This window comes from Scyliorhinus canicula, chromosome 6 (assembly GCF_902713615.1).
Source record: "Scyliorhinus canicula chromosome 6, sScyCan1.1, whole genome shotgun sequence".
NCBI classification, from domain to species: Eukaryota; Metazoa; Chordata; class Chondrichthyes; order Carcharhiniformes; family Scyliorhinidae; genus Scyliorhinus; species Scyliorhinus canicula.
Genome location: NC_052151.1, coordinates 30,153,989 through 30,177,369, shown reverse-complemented (window position 1 = coordinate 30,177,369; position 23,381 = coordinate 30,153,989). Strand labels below are relative to the sequence as shown.

At 44.1% G+C, this 23,381-nt stretch overlaps 1 protein-coding gene across 1 annotated transcript in view; it reads right to left on the bottom strand.

The window, feature by feature from the left end:
* The window catches only part of mertka (c-mer proto-oncogene tyrosine kinase a), a 181,749-nt gene that overhangs the window by 22,043 nt on the left and 136,325 nt on the right, over positions 1-23,381 (bottom strand). Inside the window, exons 11-16 of the mRNA XM_038799109.1 lie at positions 16,813-16,901; positions 13,605-13,700; positions 10,285-10,365; positions 8,448-8,540; positions 7,781-7,902; positions 2,565-2,674 (exon numbers count right to left, since the gene is read on the bottom strand). Of these exons, the coding sequence (XP_038655037.1) occupies positions 2,565-2,674; positions 7,781-7,902; positions 8,448-8,540; positions 10,285-10,365; positions 13,605-13,700; positions 16,813-16,901 (591 nt within the window). The remainder of the gene's footprint in view (positions 1-2,564; positions 2,675-7,780; positions 7,903-8,447; positions 8,541-10,284; positions 10,366-13,604; positions 13,701-16,812; positions 16,902-23,381) is intronic.

Below are 23,381 nucleotides of genomic sequence, written 5' to 3'. Positions count from 1 at the left end.
ATGACAAAGCTGAGGGAGTCTGACAGTGTCAAGGCTGCCAACTTTCAGATGAGACATGAAACAGAGGACATCTTCCCTCCCTAATGGACACAATAGATTCCGTGGCACGATTTCGAAGAATAGCAGGGCAGTTATTCTTAGTGTTATGGCCAATATTTATCCCTCAAATCAACATGACAAAACATATTATCTGGTAAATATCATAAATAAAGGTATCTCTGGGAGCTTCCTGTGCACAAATCGGTTGTTGTGTTTCCTCTATTACCACAGTGACCGTACTTTTAAAACACTTCTTTGTAAAGTTCTTTGAGATGACCAGGGGTCATGAAATAATCTGACTGCCTCGCCTTAGCACTGTTGCTTCACAGTGACAGGTACCCGGGTTTGGATTCCCAGTTTGGGTCACTGTCCGTGTGGAGTCTGCACGTTCTCGGCAGGGTGGACAACTCCGGCGGGACGGAGTGGCGTGAACCACTCCGGCTTCGGGCCGCCCCAAAGGTGCGGAATCCTCCTTCGGGGCTAGGCCCGCTCTGGAGTGGTTTGCGCCCTGCAGGCCGGCGGGAAAGGGGCTTGGCGCCATGCCAACCGGCGCGAGTTGGCACATGCGCAGAGGGCTTTGTTTCCGCACCAGCAAAGGCGGACTGCTGCAGCCGCCGGTGTGGAACAATAGAGTGCCCCCACGGCGCAAGGCCGCCCACGGATTGGTGGGCCCCAATGACGGGCCAGGCCACGGTGCGAGCACCTCCCGGGGCCAGATCCCCCCGCGCGCCCCCAAGAACCCCGGAGGCCGCCCGCGCCGTCAGGTCCTGCCGGTAAGGACCTACTACAATTTACGCCGGCAGGACTGGCAAAAAAAAAACGGGCGGGACTTTGGCCCATTGTGGGCCGGAGAATTCGGGCAGCCACAGGGCCCATCGAGTCACGCCGGTCCCCGTCATTCTGCGAGGCGGGCGGTATGATTCACACCGGGCTGATTTTTGGGTGGCCAGAGAATTGGAGGACAGAGGGGGCGGAATTCACGCCGACCCCCCAGCGATTCACCGACCCGGCGATGGGTCGGAGAATCCCGCCCGGTGACTGCGTGGGTTTCCTTTGGGAGCTCCGGTTTCCTCCCACAAGTCCCGAAATGGCATGCTTGTTTAGGTGAATTGGACATTCTGAATTCTCCCTCAGTGTATCCAAACCTGTTGGACTTTAACCTGGTGTTGTAAGACTCCTTACAGTGTTAATGTAAGCCTACTTGTGACATTAATAAAGATAATTCTTGGACAGAAAGCGCTAGAAGAAAGGAAATAGGAGGAGGAAAATAAAAGATCTTGAGTAAATAATTTTGAAGTTCCCCCTTGTAGAGTCACAAGCTCTGCAGTGGAAAGAAATCCTTTACATAATACATGGCGTGAATGCACCTATATGGTACCATGATGAATGTGTACTATTGCCTATGCAAGCCAGTTCAGTTAAAGGACAACTTTGTGGGGCAGTAGTCACGTGGTGACCAAGAAATTAACAGCAACTGAATGGGGCTGTTGGAGTAAAAGCAATGTGTGTTAAAAAGCAGGAAAATTGTTTTCACAGAATGTCACAATTCAGAAGCGAGTGAAGGAGTCAGAAAGGGCTTAAGGCAATAATTGGCAACCTCGATTAGGGAGTGGGCCGCCTGAGAGGCCCTCCTTCATCTCAGTGTGCTGCAAGATTGAAATCTGGAATGTTCAGGAACCATCGCCCCATGAATGAAATTGAACACGCTAAATACATGCCAAATATTTCATAATGAGTTGAAGAAAATGATTTATCATTCATATATTAATAGAACTACCAACTTCAAATGGCATACACAAAATAAGTAGCTACGATTTGATTGGACGCAGAGGGAGTGCACGATGCTCACAGTCAACGCTGTGTGCAATCAGACCTGCACCTCACTTCACATGGCTTTTCTTTGCGTGCGTATCACTTTATGTATCACATAAGGAAGAAAACTATGCAGACAGAAACTAGCAGAAGCTGGCAACCTTGTGTGTGGGAACAGTAAAAAAAAATGTCTCGTGGGCTGCACTCTGAACTCGGATTGGCTGCACATGACCCACAGGCTCAGGTTGACCACCACTGGCTTAAAGCTTTTAACGTTCAAGGCTAGTAGCAAGAGAAGCAGTTGCTTTAATTTCCCTGCACACATTACTGTTTAAAAATAGAACTTGATGATTAAAAACAAATCATTGAATGAATGACTGCATGAGTGAATGAGTAAATTAATGAAAGGTACAGAAATTGTGTGTGTTTAGATTTTATAAACACATTAGGCAGGTGCGATTTTCCGGGTTTCATCGATGGGTTCCCTGGTGGCAGAGGGTACGAACAACAGGAAATCCCGTTGACAGCATCGGAACCAGAGGATCCCGCAGCCGGCCAATGGCATGCTCCCTTCGCAAAACACACCTCAGTGTGGGGGGCCGGGGAAAATCCCGGCCATTGGGGGAGTTAGGCAGTGGTAAACATGTAACGATATACATAAGTAATTAAACACAAAATAAGGACATACTTATATCACTGTAAACTTCACTCACATGCAGTTTCTGGCTGCTAGATCTCGGTGCAGAAAATTCCTCTTACTGAGGTACTCCATTCCACTGGCAATGTCAATCATGAATTTCAGCAAAGACTGCTGTGGAAAATACTGGAAACAAAATGTTAGAGCAAAAGGTTTAAAACAACAAAGCATTTATGTAGGGAAGAGACTTTACAGGAGTGTCACAAAATAAAAATAGAACGCAGAGCAATTTAATGAGTTATTAACATAGACCACGAAAAATATGGTCAAAGAGGTATGCTTTGGCATCCTAATGAAGGAAAAGAGAGGTGGAGAGGTTTAAGGAGACAATTTTAGATCTTTGAGCCTCAGCAGCAGAAGACACTGCCACCAAGTGAATTCTCATGGGGACAGACGATGATTATTGCTTCACATTTCAATCAAATTTTGAAGTCTGATCAGTTTGCCTGACCTCTAGAAGATGAGCACCACAGGGGCAGCAGCTAATAATCAAATAGAGCTGGGCATCAGCACTGGGGATATCCTCGTGATCAAAGGGTGAGTATGTGGATCAGGGGAGGGCACCTGAGCATGGACTTCCCATGTGCAGGGGGCCACCGCACACCCTGAAGACCTGGCTGTCCATCAGGCCGAGGAGGTATCCAAACAGGGCCGTCAGCGATGGCCCGAGGTGTACAGCTGCCATTGGTCTTTACAGCACATGACAGACAGAACGTGCTGCAGGTGACTGTCTCAATAAAGAGACAGTGCAGCACCCGTGCCATGTCCTTGCGGACTGGCACTCTGTGGAGGAGGAGGTCACCTGCTCCCGGTGACTGTGAAGGTCACCATAGACCTGAACGTCTATGCCACCAATTCACTTCAGGGCTCGAGCGGGAACTTGTGCTGCATTTCACAAGATACAGTCCACAAATGCATCTGTGAGGTCACGTATGCTCTGTATGCCTGGCATGACTGTATCACATTTGAGCTCGTGACAATTGAAGAATTTTTAGGAATATTGGCTTCTAAATATTGGGACAAGTTAAGGGTTAAAGGCCTGGGGGGTATGGTGTGTTTGACTGCAATGGTCATGTTTTAAAAACAGTTTTGTTCTGCAAAGCAGCAGCAGGTGAAATTGACCAGAGGATTGGGTTATGCCTGGATGGTCCCTGGGGAGTTAATGCGCTTTTGCAACCTGCAGAGATAATTTGATTTTCAGCTCGAGAAGGTGAGGTCATTGCTTGGTGCAACCCAGAAATGCAGAGGCAGAGAGTTTGGCGAAGCTTTGAGAGCGAGAGAGGAGCTGAATTCTGATCTGCCTGACACTGAGTCCACAATTCTTTACCAGGAGGATAGTTTAAAAATAGAGTAATAATATTTTAACGCAGAGCAATCTTGTCTGAAGACAAGGAAGAGGCTGAAACAACTTGGTTGAAGCAGCTATTTCAAGATATTCAGTCAGAGTCTGAAGGGGTTCCAACCGGGGCCCAAATCTGTTCTATAAAGCAAGTATTACTCTATGCCTTGCTGATTGTTTAAGCTGAATGAAGAGCTGAATGCTTCTTTTCTTGTTGTTTAACGGGAAATTGTATAGTAGTGTTAAGGGGTAACTGCAAGCTGTTCTCAGGTGTGAAGTTAAAAAGTTTAATATTGTAATCATAATAAAATTTTGTTTTAGAAATACTAAAGCCCTATTTTTTGATGCAATCACTCCCGAGCGAATCATTTGTTCCACATAGTCTTAAAAGAAAGTAAAATATTGGGATTTTGGTCCAGTATCCTAGCAACTGCTGGGGTCTGGTCTAGAATCGTAATAAGCTGGTTCAGGCCCACCCGGGCAGCAGGATTCCCCGTAATCAACGGGATGCCCCAGGTCCACGGGGTAATTGATGGCATTCATGTTGCCTTGCATGCACTGGGGACATTATGGAGTGCCCTTCATTAATAAGATGGATTCCACTCCCTGAATGTTCAACTCATGTGCGACCACCACCTCTGGATTATGCATGTGTGTGCACGCTTCCCAGGGACTGGGCATGATAGCTACATCCTGGGACACTCCGAGATCCCGGCATCTTCGAGGGCCACCCCAGGATGATGAATTGGCTCTTGGGGGATAAGGGATGCCCTGGCTGATGATGCCACCGACGAGCCCTATGTTGCCGCCTGTGCTGTGATTGCGCTGTGCATCACACTCCGATAAACCCAGAATCCAAGGGTTTTTGGAAAATTACAATCAATGCATCCACAACATCTGTAGCTGCTTATTTTACGATCCTACAATGCAAGGCATCATGGCCAAGGGGCTGATCTGCCATTAGTTTGTGTCTAATACTACTTCTTTAGTGATGGCAATGGTTTTTAATTCCCCCCCGATATTCTTTAGCATTAATAGGATGTTTGAAGTATCTTCCACTATAAAGACTGATGTAAAATATCTGTTCAACTCCTTTGCCATTTCCTTGTTCCCCTATCTCCCAAGATTCCTTTTCTAAGAGGCCAATTTTCACTTCAACTTCTCTCTTCCTTTTTATATATTTAAGCTCTCATTATTAGTTTTGATATTCCTTGCTAGTTTGACCTTGTAGTTTATTTTCTCTCTTTATTATCTTTATAATCATCCTTTGCTGCACTGTGAATTTATCCCAGTCTTCAGGGCTATCACTGACGTTTGCCTCCTTGTTTGCTTTTTCTTTCAAATTAATACTCTCCTTAATTTCCGTGGTCAGCCATTGTTGGTTTATGCCTCTCTTAGAATCTTTCCTCCTTACTGGGATATATTTTTGCTGAAAGTTATGAATTACCTCCTTAAATATCTGCCACTGCTTGTTTTCAGTCTTACCTGCCATCCATCCAGTCCATTTTAGCTAACTCTTTCCTAATTTCATTGTAATTCCCTTTATTTAAGTACAAGGTTGTTTCTGACTCAAATTTCTCACTCTCAAACTGATTATTACTTTCCATCATGCTATGATCACCAGTTCCTAGGGGATCTTTTACTCAAGGTCACTTATTAAACCTGCTCCATTACAGATCCAAGATGGCCTGTTTCCTGGTTGGCTCCGTGGCATATTGCTCTGGGAAACTATCCCTAATGTACTCTGTGAATTAATTGTCACAGCTATCCTTTCCAACTTGATTAACCCAGTCAACATGAAGATTAAAGTCATTGATAATTATTGCTCTATTCTTTTTACATGCTCCTATTCTTTGATTTATACTCTTTCCTACAGTCTGGGTACTCTTTAGAGGTCTGTACACTACTCCGACCATACTATGGTCCTCATACTTACTGGAGGGGGGGAGGGTCGAAGGGGTGGGAAGGTCTCAGGAGGTTTAACAAGAGCAAAGAAGCCAGGGAGAATCTTTGCTTTCCAAAATGACCCTGGAATAATGAGCAGGATATTATAATACTTTAGGTGGTCCAGCCAGATCTAGTGATGAATCAGTCATAGACATTTATGTCTACATCCCTTGGATTTGAGGAATAAGATTGTCTATGCTGGCCATCAAGTGCCTATCTATTCTAATCCCATTTTCCACCACTTGGTCCATAGCCTTGTGTACTCTGGCATTTCAAGTGCTGATCGAAATACTTCTTAAATGTTGTGCGGGTTCCTGCTTCTACCACCCTTCCAGGCAGTGAGGCCCAGATTCCTGTCAACCTTTGGTGAAAAGATTTTTCCTCAAATCCCCTCTAAATCTCCTGCCCCTTAGCTTTTATCCATGCCTGCTGGTCATTGACCAACCCCTCGACTAAGGAGAAAAATTCCTTCCTATCTATCTTATCTGTGTCCCGTATAATCTTGTACACATCGATCAGGTCGCCCCTCAGCTTTTTCTGCTCTAAGGAAAACAACTCTTGGCTACACCAGCCTCTCTTCATACCCAAAATGCTCCAGCCCTGGCAAGATCCTGTTGAATCTCCTCTTTACCCTCTCTGGTGAATCACATTTGTTTTATAGTGCGGCGACCAGAACTGCATTTGGTACTCTAGCTGTGCTTAATCGGTGTTTTATACAGCTCCATCATATCCTCCCTTCTCTTTTATTCTATGCCTTGACTAGATTTCATAGAATTTACAGTGCAGAAGGAGACCATTCGGCCCATCGAGTCTGCACCGGCTCTTGGAAAGAGCACAACCCACACCTCCATCCCATCCCCATAGCCCAGTAACCCCACCCAACACTAAGGGCAGTTTTGGACACTCAGGGCAATTTAGCATGGCCAATCCACTTAACCTGCGCATCTTTGGACTGTGGGAGGAAACCGGAGCGCCTGGCGGAAACCTATGCACACACGGGGAGAACGTGCAGACTCCACACAGACAATGATCCAAGCATGGAATCGAACCTGGGACCCTGGAGCTGTGAAGCAATTGTGCTAACCACTATGCTACCGTGTAAAGGCAAGTCTCACATATGCCTTCTTAACCACCTTATCTACCTATCCTGCTGTCTTCAAGGTGAGAGAGAGTAACAGCTTTAATGGAGGCTAAGGCATCAGACTTAAAAGTGAGGGTGTGATTAAGTGGATCGGTGGTTGCAGAAATGCTGTGGTGTACAGAGGTCAATAGGTTAGCGAGACAGCGATTTTGAAATTGCAGCTGTAAGTAAACTTGACAAGAGATTGTCTGGGGCAGATTTAGAAGGAAATGAGATTGGGAGGAAAAGGGGACACGGGTGCAGCGATACAAGAAAATGATTGCAATGGCTTTATCTGTGATATATTGGGAACAACAAGGCCACATGAGATGGCCAAGTCAAGGGGGGTGGCTGTGAATATGGTGTTTGCATAGAGGAGAGATTAAGAAAGGATACAAGGGCAGTGAACAAGGACAGCAGGATGAATTGAAATGGAATCTGAATCACAGAGGATAAGTCAATTGGTACAGAGGCACAGAGGCAAAAAAACAATGAAGATATATCAGTAAGAATATTTTATCAAAGGTTCCTTCAGGATTCTGCAACATTAACCCTGTTTCTTCTATTGGCCATTTACAATCCTCCTTCATCAAACCCTTCACACAGCTTATTTACTATATAAACCAGAAAGTAGCTTGAACAATCAGCACACAGAGAATTTCCTGGAAATACACAAATGAGATTTATGGACTTAATCGCTGCCTTCCAAGTGGCACAATGGACCTATTCAGGAATCAGCTAAAAACTGTGGTTTCAAAAACACAAGAGCTTCATGTAATCAGTGTAGCTGACAACTTATTATTTTTCTATACACTCCCTTACTTACTTCAGCATTTTCTTCAAGCCTTGAGTGCAGTAGGAAGCTGTGCAAGTCACCATGTTTCATGAAGGGCAGAATGACCATAGGTTTGGCAATCGCCTCCCTCGAGCTCAGTTCCAAGCAGACACCTAAAGAAAAGAACAGTCAAATCTACTTACAGTTCTTCACTTACTGCACACGCATTTTCTTCCATCCTAGCCTCAATTTGTTTATACACGCCACCGGCACCCCCACAACCCACTTTAGGCTTCGACATATTTATGCGCAACACGATTTTCAGGTTATTGACAGAGTTACAAGGGGCACATAATTCAAGTGTATACAATTATTATTATTTCTCAAGAGCCAAAAACAAACCAGTACCAGGGCACTCTATTTCAAACTAATACATGCTTAATGAAATGGAATAAGAATAATGCCCAATCATGAATGAAATAAATGAAAATCGCTGATTGTCACAAGTAGGCTTCAAATGAAGTTACTGTGAAAAGCCCCTGGTCGCCACATTCCGGCGCCTGTTCAGGGAGGCTGGTACGGGAATTGAACTGTGCTGCTGGCCTGCCTGGGTCTGTTTTCAAAGCCAGCGATTTAGCCCAGTGAGCTAAACCAGCCCCAATCATGTACATTATGCGACCATTATACAACATGGATGTGCATTACAGGTTATACGTACCTAACAATTTAATGACATTTGGGTGATCAAAATCTTTCATGCAAGCGGCTTCACTCAGGAATTCTTCAATCTCCCTTTGTGAGAAGTTATCCACTGGAATAAAAACAGGATGATTTTATTTCCACAATTAAGCATAATTTCTCTTTCAGAAGAGTCACGATACTGTAATAACAATAAAATATTGGATTGGGTTCAATCAGTATAACAGCAAACTAAGTCTCACGAAGCGTTTGGGTTCAGTCAATTGTTTTGTCAACTCGGAGAGGGTGGGGAGAGAGGTCTACCAACCCCCCGCCCCTGCGTGTTTTCTGGCAGCGTAAGAGGCTCGCCATTGGCCACTGGAGGAATATTCCGGTCCTGCCGATGTCTGCAGGAATTGCACAGCTTGCCTGTCCTGCCGCCGAAGATCTCACTGGCGGAAAGGGCCGGAAAATCCCGGCCAGGGTTACGTGTTCACGATTATCATATGGGCTGATAAACAAGTATAGTACGGAGCGAATACTGCATTTCTGAGAAGGCATCCTTTAAAGGGACATTCAACTGACACTCCTTCTTTGCTAAGATTATCCAGACAGCAAAGAGTAGGGAATTCTCTCAAAGTCTGAGTTAGTATTTTAGCCTCAATGACAGTGCAAAATTTGGTCAATCAGATGATGTTTTGTAGGACTTTAATGTGCACAGAATAACTGGTCACCTGTGTAACAGCAGTGACCACATTTCATAATAATTCATTGTACTTATCACTGGACTGACTCCTGGAATTGTTCTACAAGGAGAAATTGAGTTGTCGAGAGGTGATCTCATTTGTAAAATTCTGCAGTGGAATGAGAGAACTGTTTCAGGGAGGAACTTTCCCCCTGGCTGGAGAATCATGAACGCGGGGTCACAGTTTCAGAATAACGGGTCAGCTATTTGGGACAGAGATGAAGAGTAATCTCTTCACCCCAAAGGTTGTTAATCTTTGGTTTCCTCTATCCCAGAGAGCTTTGAATGCTTAGACAGTTTTTGGATGCTCATGGAATTAAGAGAAATGGAGATAGTGCAGAAAGGTGTAACTGAGGTGGATCATCAATCATGATTTTATTGAAAGTCTTGAGGGATTGAACAGCCTCTTTCTGTTCCTACATATGTTTTAATGTGCTTAAAAATTCTTGATTGCACAATGAGTGACAACATAAACGCATATTTCATTAGCATCAACAATTCAGCTGCTTGCACCCCTTAAAGTCCTTGAACATTGCACCGCTTCCCAATTCGGTGTTCGTGTCTCTTCTAATTCCTATTCAAGCCCTATTGGCCTGGTTTCTGTCTATTTTAAACCCTACTCACAGCAACAAGACTGTCTTGGAAATGCCCTATCTAATTGTGACCAAGTAGGTTATTCATCTTTGTTCTCTTCACAGGGCTGGAATCCATAGAATCCCTACAGTGCAGAAGGAGGCCATTCGGTCAATCGAGTCCACACCGACTCTCTGAAAGAGAACTCCACCCAAGCTTAGTCCCACACCCTATCTCAATAACTCCTTAACCTAACCTACGCATCGTTTTTTTGGACACCAAGTGGAAATTTAACATGGCCAATCCACCTAATATGCACACCTACAGATGATGGAGGAAACCGGAGAACCCGAAGGAAACCCATGCAGACACGGAGAGAACGTGCAAACTGCACACAGAGAGAGATGCAAGGCTGGAATCGAACCTGGGTCCCTGGTGCTGTGAGGCAGCAGTGCTAACCACTGTGCCGCCCCAACATGTTAGAGGCAATACAGGCGATATGAATAAATATTGGATCTTTCTTTATTTCTATTATTTATTGCATCAGTGGTATCCTTACATTTCATGGTTTTAACAGCTACTTTCTGACTGGTGCCATCAGCCTGTTTAATGTGTCCCTCCATGACAGAGCCAAATTCTCCTGGAAGAAAATGGAATATAAACAGTAGTTAGTTGTTGGGTTTCCACATTCAGGGTTTAAAACTGCTCACATTGGCTAGTTTTGTTTACATTCGGGAACAGAGCAAAAGTTACCCCACAATGTGAAATAGGCTTATTTTTGTCCTGCTTAATCAAGCTACTTTACCAGCCACTTCAGCTGCAGATCTTTAACTGTGTCATCTTTCCAAATCAAGTGCTATTATGTTAATACAATATGTAAAAAAACACTTGTCAGATGTTCACATCATCAAACATCCCTAGCAGTAGAGTAAATCTCTTTTTGACTCTGCTCCAACATAAGAAATAGGAGAAGATCATACAGCCCATCAAGCCTGCTCCAACATTCAATATGAACATGGTTGATCTTGGGACGTCAACACCACTTTCCTGCCTACTCCTCACATCCATTAATTCCCTCATGCACAAAACGTCTGTTTATCGGAGCCTTAAATATATTCAATGATGGTGCATCTGTAAATCCACAACTCTTGGATTATTATTATTATAATAATAGAAACATACATAGAAAATAGGAGGAGGAGGCATTCAGCCCTTCGAGCCTGCTCCACCATTCGTTATGACCATGGCTGATCATCAAGTTCAATACCCTGACCCCATCTTCCCCCATATCCGTTGATCCCTTCAGCCCCAAGAGCTAGATCTAATTCCTTCTTGAAATTACACAAGATTTATGCCTCAACTACTTTTTGTGGTAGTGAATTCCACAGATTCCCCACTCTCTGGGTGAAGAAATTTCTCCTCGCCTCAGTCCGAAAAGGTTTACCCCATAGCCTCAAACCATGACCCCTAGTTGTGGACTCCCCCACCACTGGGAACATTCTTTCTGAATGTACCCTGTATAATCCTGTTAGAGTTTTGTTAGTTTCTATGAGAGCCCCCCGCACTCTTCTAAACTCCAATGAATATAATCATAACCGATTTAGCGTCTCCTCATATGACAGTCCCATCATCCCAGGAATCAGCCAGGTAAAAACCTTTGCTGCACTCCCTCCTACTGTCCTTTCTCTTTAACTTTTCAAATCCACCCCCCCACCCCTCTATTATTTAGCTCAAACTCCTCTCTACAGAACGGGTTGTACCACTTGCTAGCACATTGGTTCAAGCACAGTCCAGATGAAGACCATCCCACCAGTACAGCCTTCTTTCCCTAGTACGGCTACCAGTGCCTCAAAAACTGGAACCCGTTTCTCCCACAACATTCCCGCACATTCAACTCCCTAATCTTATTTATACTATGTTAATTTGCACGTGGCTCCAGCAGCAACGTTGGTGTTACCACCTTTACCATGCTCTGATTTTTAATTTGATCCCTGGATGCTAATATTCCCTCAGCAAAATGTCTGTCTTAATCCTAAATCATGGTGCATCTCCCACTCCAAGATCCTCTTCAGATTGGAGGAGATGCCCTCAAAGCTAGCACCGCCTAGGCAACAGAGTCTTCGGAACTCATGGTCTCAGCTACAGAGAACGATATCTACCCACTTACTGTGCCGTCTCCTACAACGCCTGCGTTCGTTTTTTACTCCCCACACTTGGAAGGCTTCTGCACACAATGCCATGGTCAATTTGCTCATTCACCCTGCAGTTCCGGTTCTTGTCCCAACAAGCTGCAAGAACTACAAACCTGTTGGACAATTGCACGGGGCTGAGGATCCTTCATTGCTAACTTCTGGATCTTCATACTTGCTTCACGCACAGTCATCCTTTCCTGTCCCCGACCATGGACCAAATCTGAAGTACTTATCATAAGTAGTCTGGCTGCCTCCTTGGAACAAAGCATCCAGACAACAGTCCCCATCCCAGCCGTATTGCAGTCTTCGAAGCTCAGGCTCCAGCTTATTAACTTTGATTCTCAAGATTCAGGTTAGTGCAGATTTGTTTGCTTAGGACCACACTTGTGTCCACATGCTATAGCTGCAACAACATACTGCCTTGCCATCTTTATCGTGTTTTATTTAACTAATTAGGTTTCAAGTTTAGAAATACCTCTCAATTATTACCTGTAGTTAAAGTAGTTTAACTAGTTAAGCCATAAACGTAATGCAATACTTTTATCTCCCCAGTACCAACAATGTCACCAATCCTTGCTGCAGAAGAGTTCTATGGTTTTCCTTACAAGTAGTACAGTTTGTACCTGTCTCAGGCTCACTCTTAACAGGTAGGACAGTTTGTACCTGTCTCAGGCTCACCCTTAACAGGTAGGACAGTTTGTACCTGTCTCAGACTCACTCTTAACAGGTAGGACAGTTTGTACCTGTCTCAGGCTCACCCTTAACAGGTAGGACAGTTTGTACCTGTCTCAGGCTCACCCTTAACAGGTAGGACAGTTTGTACCTGTCTCAGGCTCACCCTTAACAGGTAGTAGTTTGTATATATATTTTGTCTCAGCTGACTTGACAGTCAGGAGATACCTGTGAACTTCTAGAACCAATCCAGTCATTCCTATTACCATGTTTCTAACAATGGTGATAATGCAGCTTCAATTAATTTTAATCTTGCAACTTTCATCCTTGCATCATTTTCATAACTAATTAAAGTATCCCGGTTAGGGTTTCTACCGATTAAAAAAAATACATTAATCAAAAGAAAATATGAAGCTCATTCTGACTTTTCCACTCCAGCTTTTAACAAGTTGTTGAAAGCCCATTTCTTCCAGTGTGGTCTTTCATAGAATTTACAGTGCAGAAGGAAGCCATTCGGCCCATCGAGTCTGCACCGGCTCTTAGGAAGAGCACCCTACCCAAGGTCAACACCTCCAGCCTATCCCCATAACCCAGTAACCCCACCCAACACTAAGGGCAATTTTGGACACTAAGGGCAATTTATCATGGCCAATCCACCTAACCTGCACATCTTTTGGACTGTGGGAGGAAACCGGAGCACCCAGTTTAATTATTTAAAGCGTTATGGAATAAAAACCTGACAATAATATCACAGGAGCACAAGAATAGCAACAGTTGATGGTGCAACAGTTACAGAAAGCAGGTTAATACAGGCGTTACGTGTTGCAAATCTGACAATTTAACTGATTGCTGCCACAAAACAGAAGAATGGCGAAAGGAAGACAAGTCAAATGCACAAGGCAGTGTTTAAACCTCTGGAGTGGAGGGAAAGAGCCCACATTTTAGAATGGCTATCCTGCTCTCACATGCCATTTATGGGAGGCAGGGATTTGCAAGCTTCAGTTCATGCACTTACCTTCTCCCAGAGCTTTACCCAGAGTCAATAGCTGCCTGTCAGTCATAACATCCTGCAGCTTCTCTTTCAGCTCTTCACGGATTCCCAAATTATCGACTGTGAAAAGAAATAGGTGAAGAATTAAAAATAGTTAATGGAATCACACTGTTTCACAACACCGGAACAGGTCTGTGCTGGTGATTTCCTACATGAGCCACTTGCTCTAACCGCACTCTCCTGTTCCCTTTAATAATTCAGGCCCCGACCTTCCTTTCAGAAATTCTGATATTATTATTTCTATATTATTGTGCTCTGCTTTCTGATTTACAAATAAAATGTTGCAAGTAAGTCACTGCTACTCTGCTGGTGCACAGGCAAATTCAGAGGCTGCAGGGGAATTACCTGTCTCAGGGTCTGGTATATAGGGTGTTAGATCACCTCCAACGGGCGTGAATGGACGGACAGTATAATTAGAGCTTGGCTGCATGATGGGAGACGGTGGTGTGTGTGTGGGGGGGGGGGGGGGGGGGGGGGGGGGGGGGAAATCAATCAGGAAGAGTTAGAACATTCATGTGAGAGTGAACAAGTAGCCAACAGGGGGTGACAGCTGGAACCCCAAACACGCAGTCAAACAGTCATTGCTTCAGCTCACACTGTTAATATGTGGACATTCATTCGAGATACTAGAGGGTTGCTATATTAGCATCAGGAGAGAAGGGGTCAAGGAAGAAAATTAGAATATATATCCAGGTAATTTACTTTTCAGTTTGTTGCAAAGTCTGAGTTCCTTCTTGTTGATGACTTTAATCCTGTAAATTATTAATTTGTACAAAGCTGGTGGCTATGGGTGGAGCTTTCTTAATGTAGGCTTTATGGGGCTAATGATAACTTTTAAGTTTAAGGATAAAAGTTGCAAGATAAGCAGAGAAATGTTGTTGGGGAAATTGATGGGATTGAAGGCTGATAAATCCCCAGGACCTGATAATGTACAAGTGGCTCCAGAGATGGTGGATGCATTGGTGGTCATCTTTCAAAATTCTATAGACTCTGGAACAGTTCCTACATATTGGAGGGTAGCTAATGTAACCCCACCATTTAAAAAAGGGAGGCAGAGAGAAAACAGGGAATTGCGGACCAGTGAGTCTGAAGTCAGCAGTGGGGAAAATCTGAGAATCCATTATGAAAGATTTTATAGCACAGCACTTAGAAAACAGTGGCAGAATCGTGCATAGTCAGCAAGGATCTATGAAGGGGAAATCATGCTCGACAAATCTACTGGGATTCTTCGAGGATGTAACTAGTAGAGTTGATGAGGAGGACCGAGTGGATGTGGTTTATTTGGACTTTCAGAAGGCTTTCGCCAAAGGCCTGCATAAAAGATTAGTGCGTAAAATTAAAGCACATGAGATTGGGGATAGTGTATTGACATGGATAGAAAACTGGTTGGCAGACAGGAAACAAACTAGGAATTAAAAGGTCTTCTTCCAACTGCAGGCAGTGGGGTACCACAGGGATCGGTGCTGGGACCCAGCTATTCCCAATATATATTAATGATTTGGATGAGGGAATTAAATAATATCACCAAATTTGCAGATGACACAAAGTTGGGTGGGAGGGTGAGCTGTGAGGAGGATGCAGAGATCCTTCAGTGTGACTTGGACAAGTTGAGTGAGTGGGCAAATGAATCGCAAATGCTAAATAATTTGGATAAATGCAAGGTTATCCACTTTGGTAGCAAAAACAGGAAGGCAGACTATTATCTGAATGGCCATAAATTAGGAGGGGGGAATGTGCAACAAGATCTCAGCGTCCTTGTAAGCACACAAGTGCAGCAAGCAGTAAAGAAGTCAAATGATGTGCTAGCCTTCATTGCAAGAGGATTCGAGTGCAGAGGCAGGATTGCCTTGCTGAATTATACAGAGCTTTGGTGAGACCACATCTGGAATAGTGTGTCCAGTTTTGGTCTCTTTATCTGAGGAAGGATATTCTTGCTCTGGAGGGAGTGAAGCGAAGGTTTATCAGACGGATTCCTGGGTTGACCTATATATGAGGAGAGATTGAGTGGGTTCGGATTTTATTCTTTGGAATTCAGAAGAATGAGGGGGAAATCTCATAGAAACCTATAAAACTCTAACAGGACTAGACAGGGGAGATGCAAGAAGGATGTTCCTGATGGTGGGGGTGTCAGAACCAGGGGTTACAGCCTGAGGATATGGGGTAGGCCATTTAGGATAGAGATAATTAGACATTTCTTTACCCAGAGAATGGCGAGCCTGTGGAATTCATTACCACAGAAACTAGTTGAGGTCAAAACATCGTGTGGTTTGAAGAAGTAGTTAGATGTAGCATTTGGAGAAAAGGGGATCAAAGGTTATGGGGGAAGGCGGGATTCAGTTATTGAGTTGGATGATCAGCCCTGATCAATATGAATGGCAGAGCAGGCTTGAAGGGCTGAATGGTCTTTTCCTGCTCCTATTTCCTATGTTCACTATTCTGGCAGCAAATTGATGGGATGCAATCATCCACCATTTGGAATGCAAAATTCAGATCATAGATATGATGTAGAACAAGTGGTCAATCTGATCTTGGGTGAGCTAGGATAAAATACCCCGTTGTTGTTAAGAAAATACATCCGCAGTCAGTAGCGCTGTGAAAACCTCCCTTGCAGGCATTTCCATATGGTTCACTGCAGCTCGCTTTCTGCCAATACTCCTGTTTCTACCAATAATACTTGACTGTTACATGATTTTTGTATTACAGGGGAGAAATTCTGATATCCAAGATCAAATATGAATGCTTAACATCTACTACATTTCCATGTATTTTATTGTTAGATAGATTTCAACTGTCCTATTTTGAATGTATTTTTAAAAATAAATTTAGAATACCCAATTGATTTTTTCCAATTAAGGGGCAATTTAGCTTGGCTAATTCACCTGTCCTGCACATCTTTGGGTTGTGGGGGTGAAATCCATGCAAACACGGGGAGAATGTGCAAACTCCACACGGATAGTGACCCAGAGCCGGGATCGAACCTGGGACCTCAGCGCCGTGAGACAGCAGGGCTAACCCACTGTGCTGCCCCCCTATTTTGAATGTATTAACTTCCACGCAAAAGGTACAGAACCCCATGGTACAGAACATGTGTGTCTGATCGTCATAGATCATAGTTTTGACAATTTCACCATTACTTTAAAGAAGCAATAAATTGTAAAGATAGAGGGCTTACGTGTAACCTCGACTACTCTGCGCAAGTAGGTTTTCCTCGCTCTGTAGTGAACAATTGGTTCAGCGTCTCCTCCATCATTGAACGCATTCCTGCATTCAACAAAAATGAAGCAATATGGTTAATGTGCAAAAATAACACATCTATATCACAGTATAATAGAATTTACAGTGCAGGAGGCCATTCAGCCCATTGGGTCTGCACCGGCCCTTCGAACGAGCACCCTACCTAAGAACACTCCCCCACACCCTCTCCCCATAACCCCACTTAACCTGTTTTTTTTGGACACTGAGGGCAATTTAGCATTGCCAATTCACCCAACCTGCACTTTTTTGGACTGTGGGAGGAAACTGGAGCACCCAGAGGAAACACATGCAGACGCGGGGAGAAAGTACAAACTCCACACAGACAGTGACCCAAGCCGGGTTTCGAACCTGGGACCCTGGAGCTGTGAAGCAACAGTGCTAACACGGTGCTATCATGTGTCCCCCATATATGTATTTGACAACACTACTCTTGTCACACTAAAGATTCTTGAAGCTTGCTTTTTTTTTGTTGAAAAACCAACATCCAAAATCTTTCTGAAAAGTAAATCAGTTATTTTGCAATCATTTTGCAAGTTTCCCAAAGTTATCTACAATTGATAGGGTGAGGGAACTGCTGCAGGCCAGTGGATGATACATAATTTCCAGTCCATTCAAATGGGGAAGGCATCAGTGTTCCCACTCAAGGACAAGACCGAAACTGGAAACTAAAGTGACGTTGGGGGAACAATGAGTATAACAGAAGCCTATGCTCCATTATTCCACAGTGCTATCCATTGTTGTGTTATCTATTTCTGTTACAATACAATAAGGTACACCGTGAATTGGTGCAATAATGCAAGTGCAGCGTCAGCAAGTTAGCTCGTCAGCATCCGATTTTATATCTGAATTTTATTTTCTTTGACAATGAAACGTGAAAGAATGCAAAAGCAATCCAAAAAAACGTTTCACAAAAATATTACTCACTTCTATGACCAGCTCAAGTTCTCCTAGCTGCAAACATTTCTACCAGTATCAGCTGTTGCTGGCAATGGGGACACCTCTTTTACCTCAGTATCTTGCTATCGGAACATAGGACTGAGGAGCAGGAGTAGGCCATGTGGTACTTCAAGCCTGATCCGTTATCCAATAAGCTGATCTGTTTGTAGTCTCAACTCCACTTTGCCATCTGTCCCCTGTAACCCCCAACTCTCTTGACTATCAAAAATCTGTGTAACTTTGCCTTGAATAAATTCAATGGACCCAGCTTCCACTTCTCTCTGGCAAAGAGAATTCCACAGACTTAACAATCTCAGAGAAGAAAATTATTCTCATCTCAGTCTTAAAAAGGGGACCGTTTATTCCTAAACTAGTGCTAGTCTCCCCTACGAGCGGAAACATCCCCGTGATATCTACACGGTCAAGTCAGCTCAGTATTCAATAAGATTACCGCTCAATCTTTTAAACTCCAATGGGAATAGGCTGAACCTGTTGCTACCTTTTTTCGTAGGATAAGCCCTTTATCCCAGGAATGAGTCAAGTGAACCTTCTCTGTAGTGTTTCTAACACAATTATATCAAACAAGGATACTAAAACATGACTTTGTATTCTACAGTTGTCTTTTATATTCCATTCCTCTTGCAATAAACACCAAGATTCCATTTACCTTCCTAACGATTTGCTGTACCTGCATACTGACATTTTGTGATTCATATACCAGGACACCCAGATCCCTCTGTACTACAGGGTTCTGCAATCTCACTATTTAAATAGTATGCTGCTTTTGTATTCTTCCAGCCAAAATGGAAAGTTCCCACCTTATAATACATCTGACATTTTTTTCCCAGTCACTTAACCGGTCTACAATACTTTGCAGACTCTCAACCTCCCCTTGACAACTTACCTTCTTACCTACCTTGGAGTCATCAGCAAATATAGCTACCATACATTCAGTCCCTTCATCCAAATCATTGTTCCAATTGTCAATTATGACAGCATAAATCAACCTGGCAAGCCATATAAATATGTGACTCAAAAGGCCATTGTGCCTGCAATGGATACCTGCAAGAATTAATTAATTAATCCCACTAATCCTGCAAATTTCTCCCCTTCAAATACATATCCTTTAAAAAAAAAATTTAGAGTACCAAATTCTTTTCCAGGCACATCTGGTTGTGGGGGTGGGACCCATGCATACACGGGGCGAATGTGCAAGCTCCACACAGTGACCTGGGGCCAGGATAGAACCTGGGTCCTCAGCGCCGTGACGTAACAATGCTAACCACTGTGTCACCGTGCTGCCCTCGAATACTTATCCAATTTCCATTTGAAAGTGATAAAAAGTAATTTGTAAAGATAAGCTTTAGTAAGGGTTAGCTAGACAATACGTAGAGCATTACCCCACCAAGGCTATTTGAAATCCTACAAAAGACCAACATGTACTCTTCACTGTTTATGGTTGCTTGGTACTCAAAAGAATAGCAGCACTCCCGAGAATCCATCCATTGAAGGGCAGCCCAGTGGCACAGTGCCTATGGTGCTGAGGACCCGGGTTTGAATCCCGGCTCTGGGCCACTGTCCGTGTGGACTTTGCAAGTTCTCCCCGTGTCTGCTTGGGTTTCATCACCACAATCCAAAGATGTGCAGGGTAGGTGGATTGGCCACACTAAATTGCCCCTTAATTGGAAAAAATAATTGGGTACTCTAAATTTTTTTTAAAAAGAAGAAAGAATCCATCCATTGTTAAATCAACATGTGGTGTTCAAATGCACTTGAACCAAATAGATATTTCTAGATATCGTCAGCTACACTTGATTATTTCAAAAAGAAAGCTTTGCTTTCATGTCCATTTTGAAAGTTCACCAGTGATAGCTAGATCTTCCCATTGATTGCAAACAAGCAGAAAAATGCAACCTAACGCCAAAGTAAACTGATCCTGCTGACTGGTTTCCTAAAGGCAATTATTGCATTTCACACAATGGAAAACATTCATGATTCAAATGCCCATCCTATCTGAAATTGGTGCAATGAATAATTCCTAAACTTTACAAAAGTAACGTAGCATGTTAATGACAAGAGCTGCACTGGATCAGGGCAGCATGGTAGCATTGTGGATAGCACAATCGCTTCACAGCTCCAGGGTCCCAGGTTCGATTCCGGCTTGGGTCACTGTCTTTGCGGAGTCTGCACATCCTCCCCGTGTGTGCGTGGGTTTCCTCTGGGTGCTCCGGGTTCCTCCCACAGTCCAAAAGATGTGTAGGTTAGGTGGATTGGCCATGATAAATTGCCCTTAGTGTCCAAAAATTGCCCTTAGTGTTGGGTGGGGTTACTGGGTTATGGGGATAGGGTGGAGGTGTTGACCTTGGGTAGGGTGCTCTTTCCAAGAGCCTGTGCAGACTCGATGGGCTGAATGGCCTCCTTCTGTAAATTCTATGATATGATAAGATCTAAGCTCTGCAGTCCTGCCGTATCCAGCCGAGAATGGAGGTGTACAATTAAACAACTCACTGCAGGAGAAGGCTCCACAAATACCCAATTCTCAATGATGGAAGAGCCCAGCACATTTGTGTGCAAAACAAAGGCTCAGGCATTCGCAACCATCTTCAGCCAGAAGTGCCGAGTAGATGATCATCTAGGCTCCGGAGGTCACCAGCATCACAGATAGATATCAGTCTTCAGCCAATTCAATTCACTCTGTGATGTCAAGAAATAGCTGAAAGTACGGTATACTGCAAAGGCTATTGATAGCCAGGGAAAGGGTTGGCCCACTGGAGGATAGGCAAGGGAATCTATGTGTGGAGCCAGAGGAAATGGGCACGGTATTAAATGAATACTTTGCATCAGTATTCACCAAAGAGAAGGAATTGGTGGATGTTGAGCCTGGAGAAGGGTGTGTAGGTAGCTTGGGTTACATTGAGATCCAAAAAGACGAGGTGTTGGGCGTCTTGAAAAATATTAAGGTAGATAAGTCCCCAGGGCCGGATGGGATCTACCCCAGAATACTGAAAGAGGCTAGAGAGAAAATTGCTGAGGCCTTGACAGAAATCTTTGGATCCTCACCGTCTTCAGGTGATGTCCCGGAGGACTGGAGAATAGCCAATGCTGTTCCTTTGTTTAAGAAGGGTAGCAAGGATAATCCAGGGAACTACAGGCCGGTGAGCCTTACGTCAGTGGTAGGGAAATTACTGGAGAGAATTCTTCGAGACAGGGTCTACTCCCATTTGGAAGCAAATGGACCTATTAGTGAGAGGCAGCATGGTTTTGTGAAGAGGAGGTCGTGTCTCACTAACTTGATAGAGTTTTTCAAAGAGGTCACAAAGATGATTGATGCAGGTAGGGCAGTGGATGTTGTCTATATGGACTTCAGTAAGGCCTTTGACAAGGTCCCTCATGGTAGACTGGTACAAAAGGTGAAGTCACACGGGATCAGGGGTGAGCTGGTAAGGTGGATACAAAACTAGCTAGGTCATAGAAGGCAGAGAGTAGCAATGGAAGGGTGCCTTTCTAATTGGAGGGCTGTGACTAGTGGTGTTCCGCAGGGATCAGTGCTGGGACCTTTGCTGTTCGTAGTATATATAAATGATTTGGAGGCAAATGTAACTGGTCTGATTAGTAGGTTTGCAGATGACACAAAGGTTGGTGGAATTGCGGATAGCAATGAGGACTTTCAGAGGGTACAGCAGGATTTAGATCGTTTGGAGACTTGGGCGGAGAGATGGCAGATGGAGTTTAATCCAGACAAATGTGAGGTAATGCACTTTGGAAGGTCTAATGCAGGTAGCGACCCTCAAGAGTATTGAAAGTCAGAGAGCTAGGTGTATAGGTCCACAGGTCACTGAAAGGGGCAACACAGGTGGAGAAGGTAGTCAAGAAGGCATACAGCATGCTTGCCTTTATTGGCCGGGGCATTGAGTATAAGAATTGGCAAGTCATGTTGCAGCTGTATAGAACCTTAGTTCGGCCACACTTGGGAGTATAGTGTTCAATTCTGGTCGCCACACTACCAGAAGGATGTGGAGGCTTTAGAGAGGGTACAGAAGAGATTTACCAGGATGTTGCCTGGTATGGAGGGCATTAGCTATGAGGAGCGGTTGAATAAACTCGGTTTGTTCTCACTGGAACGACGGAGGTTGAGGGGCGACCTGATAGAGATCTACAAAATTATGAGGGGCATAGACAGAGTGGATAGTAATAGGCTTTTTCCCAGGGTAGAGGGGTCAATTACTAGGGGGCATAAGTTTAAGGTGCGAGGGGTAAGGCTTGGAGGAGATGTACGAGGCAAGTTTTTTTACACAGAGGGTAGTGGGTCCCTGGAACTCGCTGCCAGAGGAGGTGGTGGAAGCAGCGACGATAATCACATTTAAGGGGCGTCTTGACAAATACATGAACAGGATGAGTATAGAGGGATAACGACCCAGGAAGTGCAGAAGATTTTAGTTTAGACGGGCAGCATGGTCGGCACGGGCTTGGAGGGCCGAAGGGCCTGTTCCTGTGCTGTACTTTTCCTTGTTCTTTATGACCCTGACAATATTCCAGCAATAGCCCTGAAGACTTGTGTTCCAGAACCTGTCGCACCCCGAGCAAAGCAGTTCTGGAACAGCTACAATGCTGTCATTTACTCAGGGCAAATCCAATCCAGCCAATTACTGCCCCATCAGCCTACTCTCGATCATCAGCAAAATGATGGAAGGGGTCATCAACAGCTCTATCAAAGGGCACTTACACAGTCTTACAATTCCAGTTGATGTTACAACCCAGAATGGAACCCTGGCTCAAAAGACCATAACTTTAATTTTATTTATTAAACGTAGAGGAAAGAGTCACAGGACCGCTAATTAGTTTTAACAAGAAAAAAAAGCATTTCTCAAACATGAAAACATTGCGACTGAGGCGCTGAGGACCCCGGTTCGAATCTTGGCTCTGGGTTACTGTCCGTGTGGAGTTTGCCCATTCTCCCCATGTCAGTGAGTTTCACCCCCACAACCCAAAGATGTGCAGGCTAGGTGGATTGACCACACTAAATTTCCCCTTAATTAGAAAAAAAAAATTGGGTACTCTAAATTTATTAAAAACAAAACATGAAAAACTTTGGATTATGATTCAATGTGCTTCCCCCCCCCCCCCCCCCCCCCCCCCCAAAAAACCAAATTTAGCAATTATATACGGGTTTCTGGATAAACATGGATTACAAAATACATCTTAATCTGCAATGGTCCCATTAACCCAAGCTTTGAAATCTTCTCTCATAACAATACTTTCCCTTGGTGGAATGCAGTCCAAACTCCAGACCAGGTTTTCCAAATGACACTTGAACAAAGCTTCCACTCTTTTTAATAGTGAATCCAATCCAGGGTTTTGCACCAGCCCCTTTACATAGAACATAGAACACTACAGCGCAGTACGGGCCCTTCGGCCCTCAATGTTGCGCCGACCTGTGAAACCATCTGATGCCTATCTGACCTACACTATTCCATTTTCATCCATATGTCTATCCAGTGACCACTTAAATGCCCTTAAAGTTGGCGAGTCTACTACTGTTGCAGGCTGGGC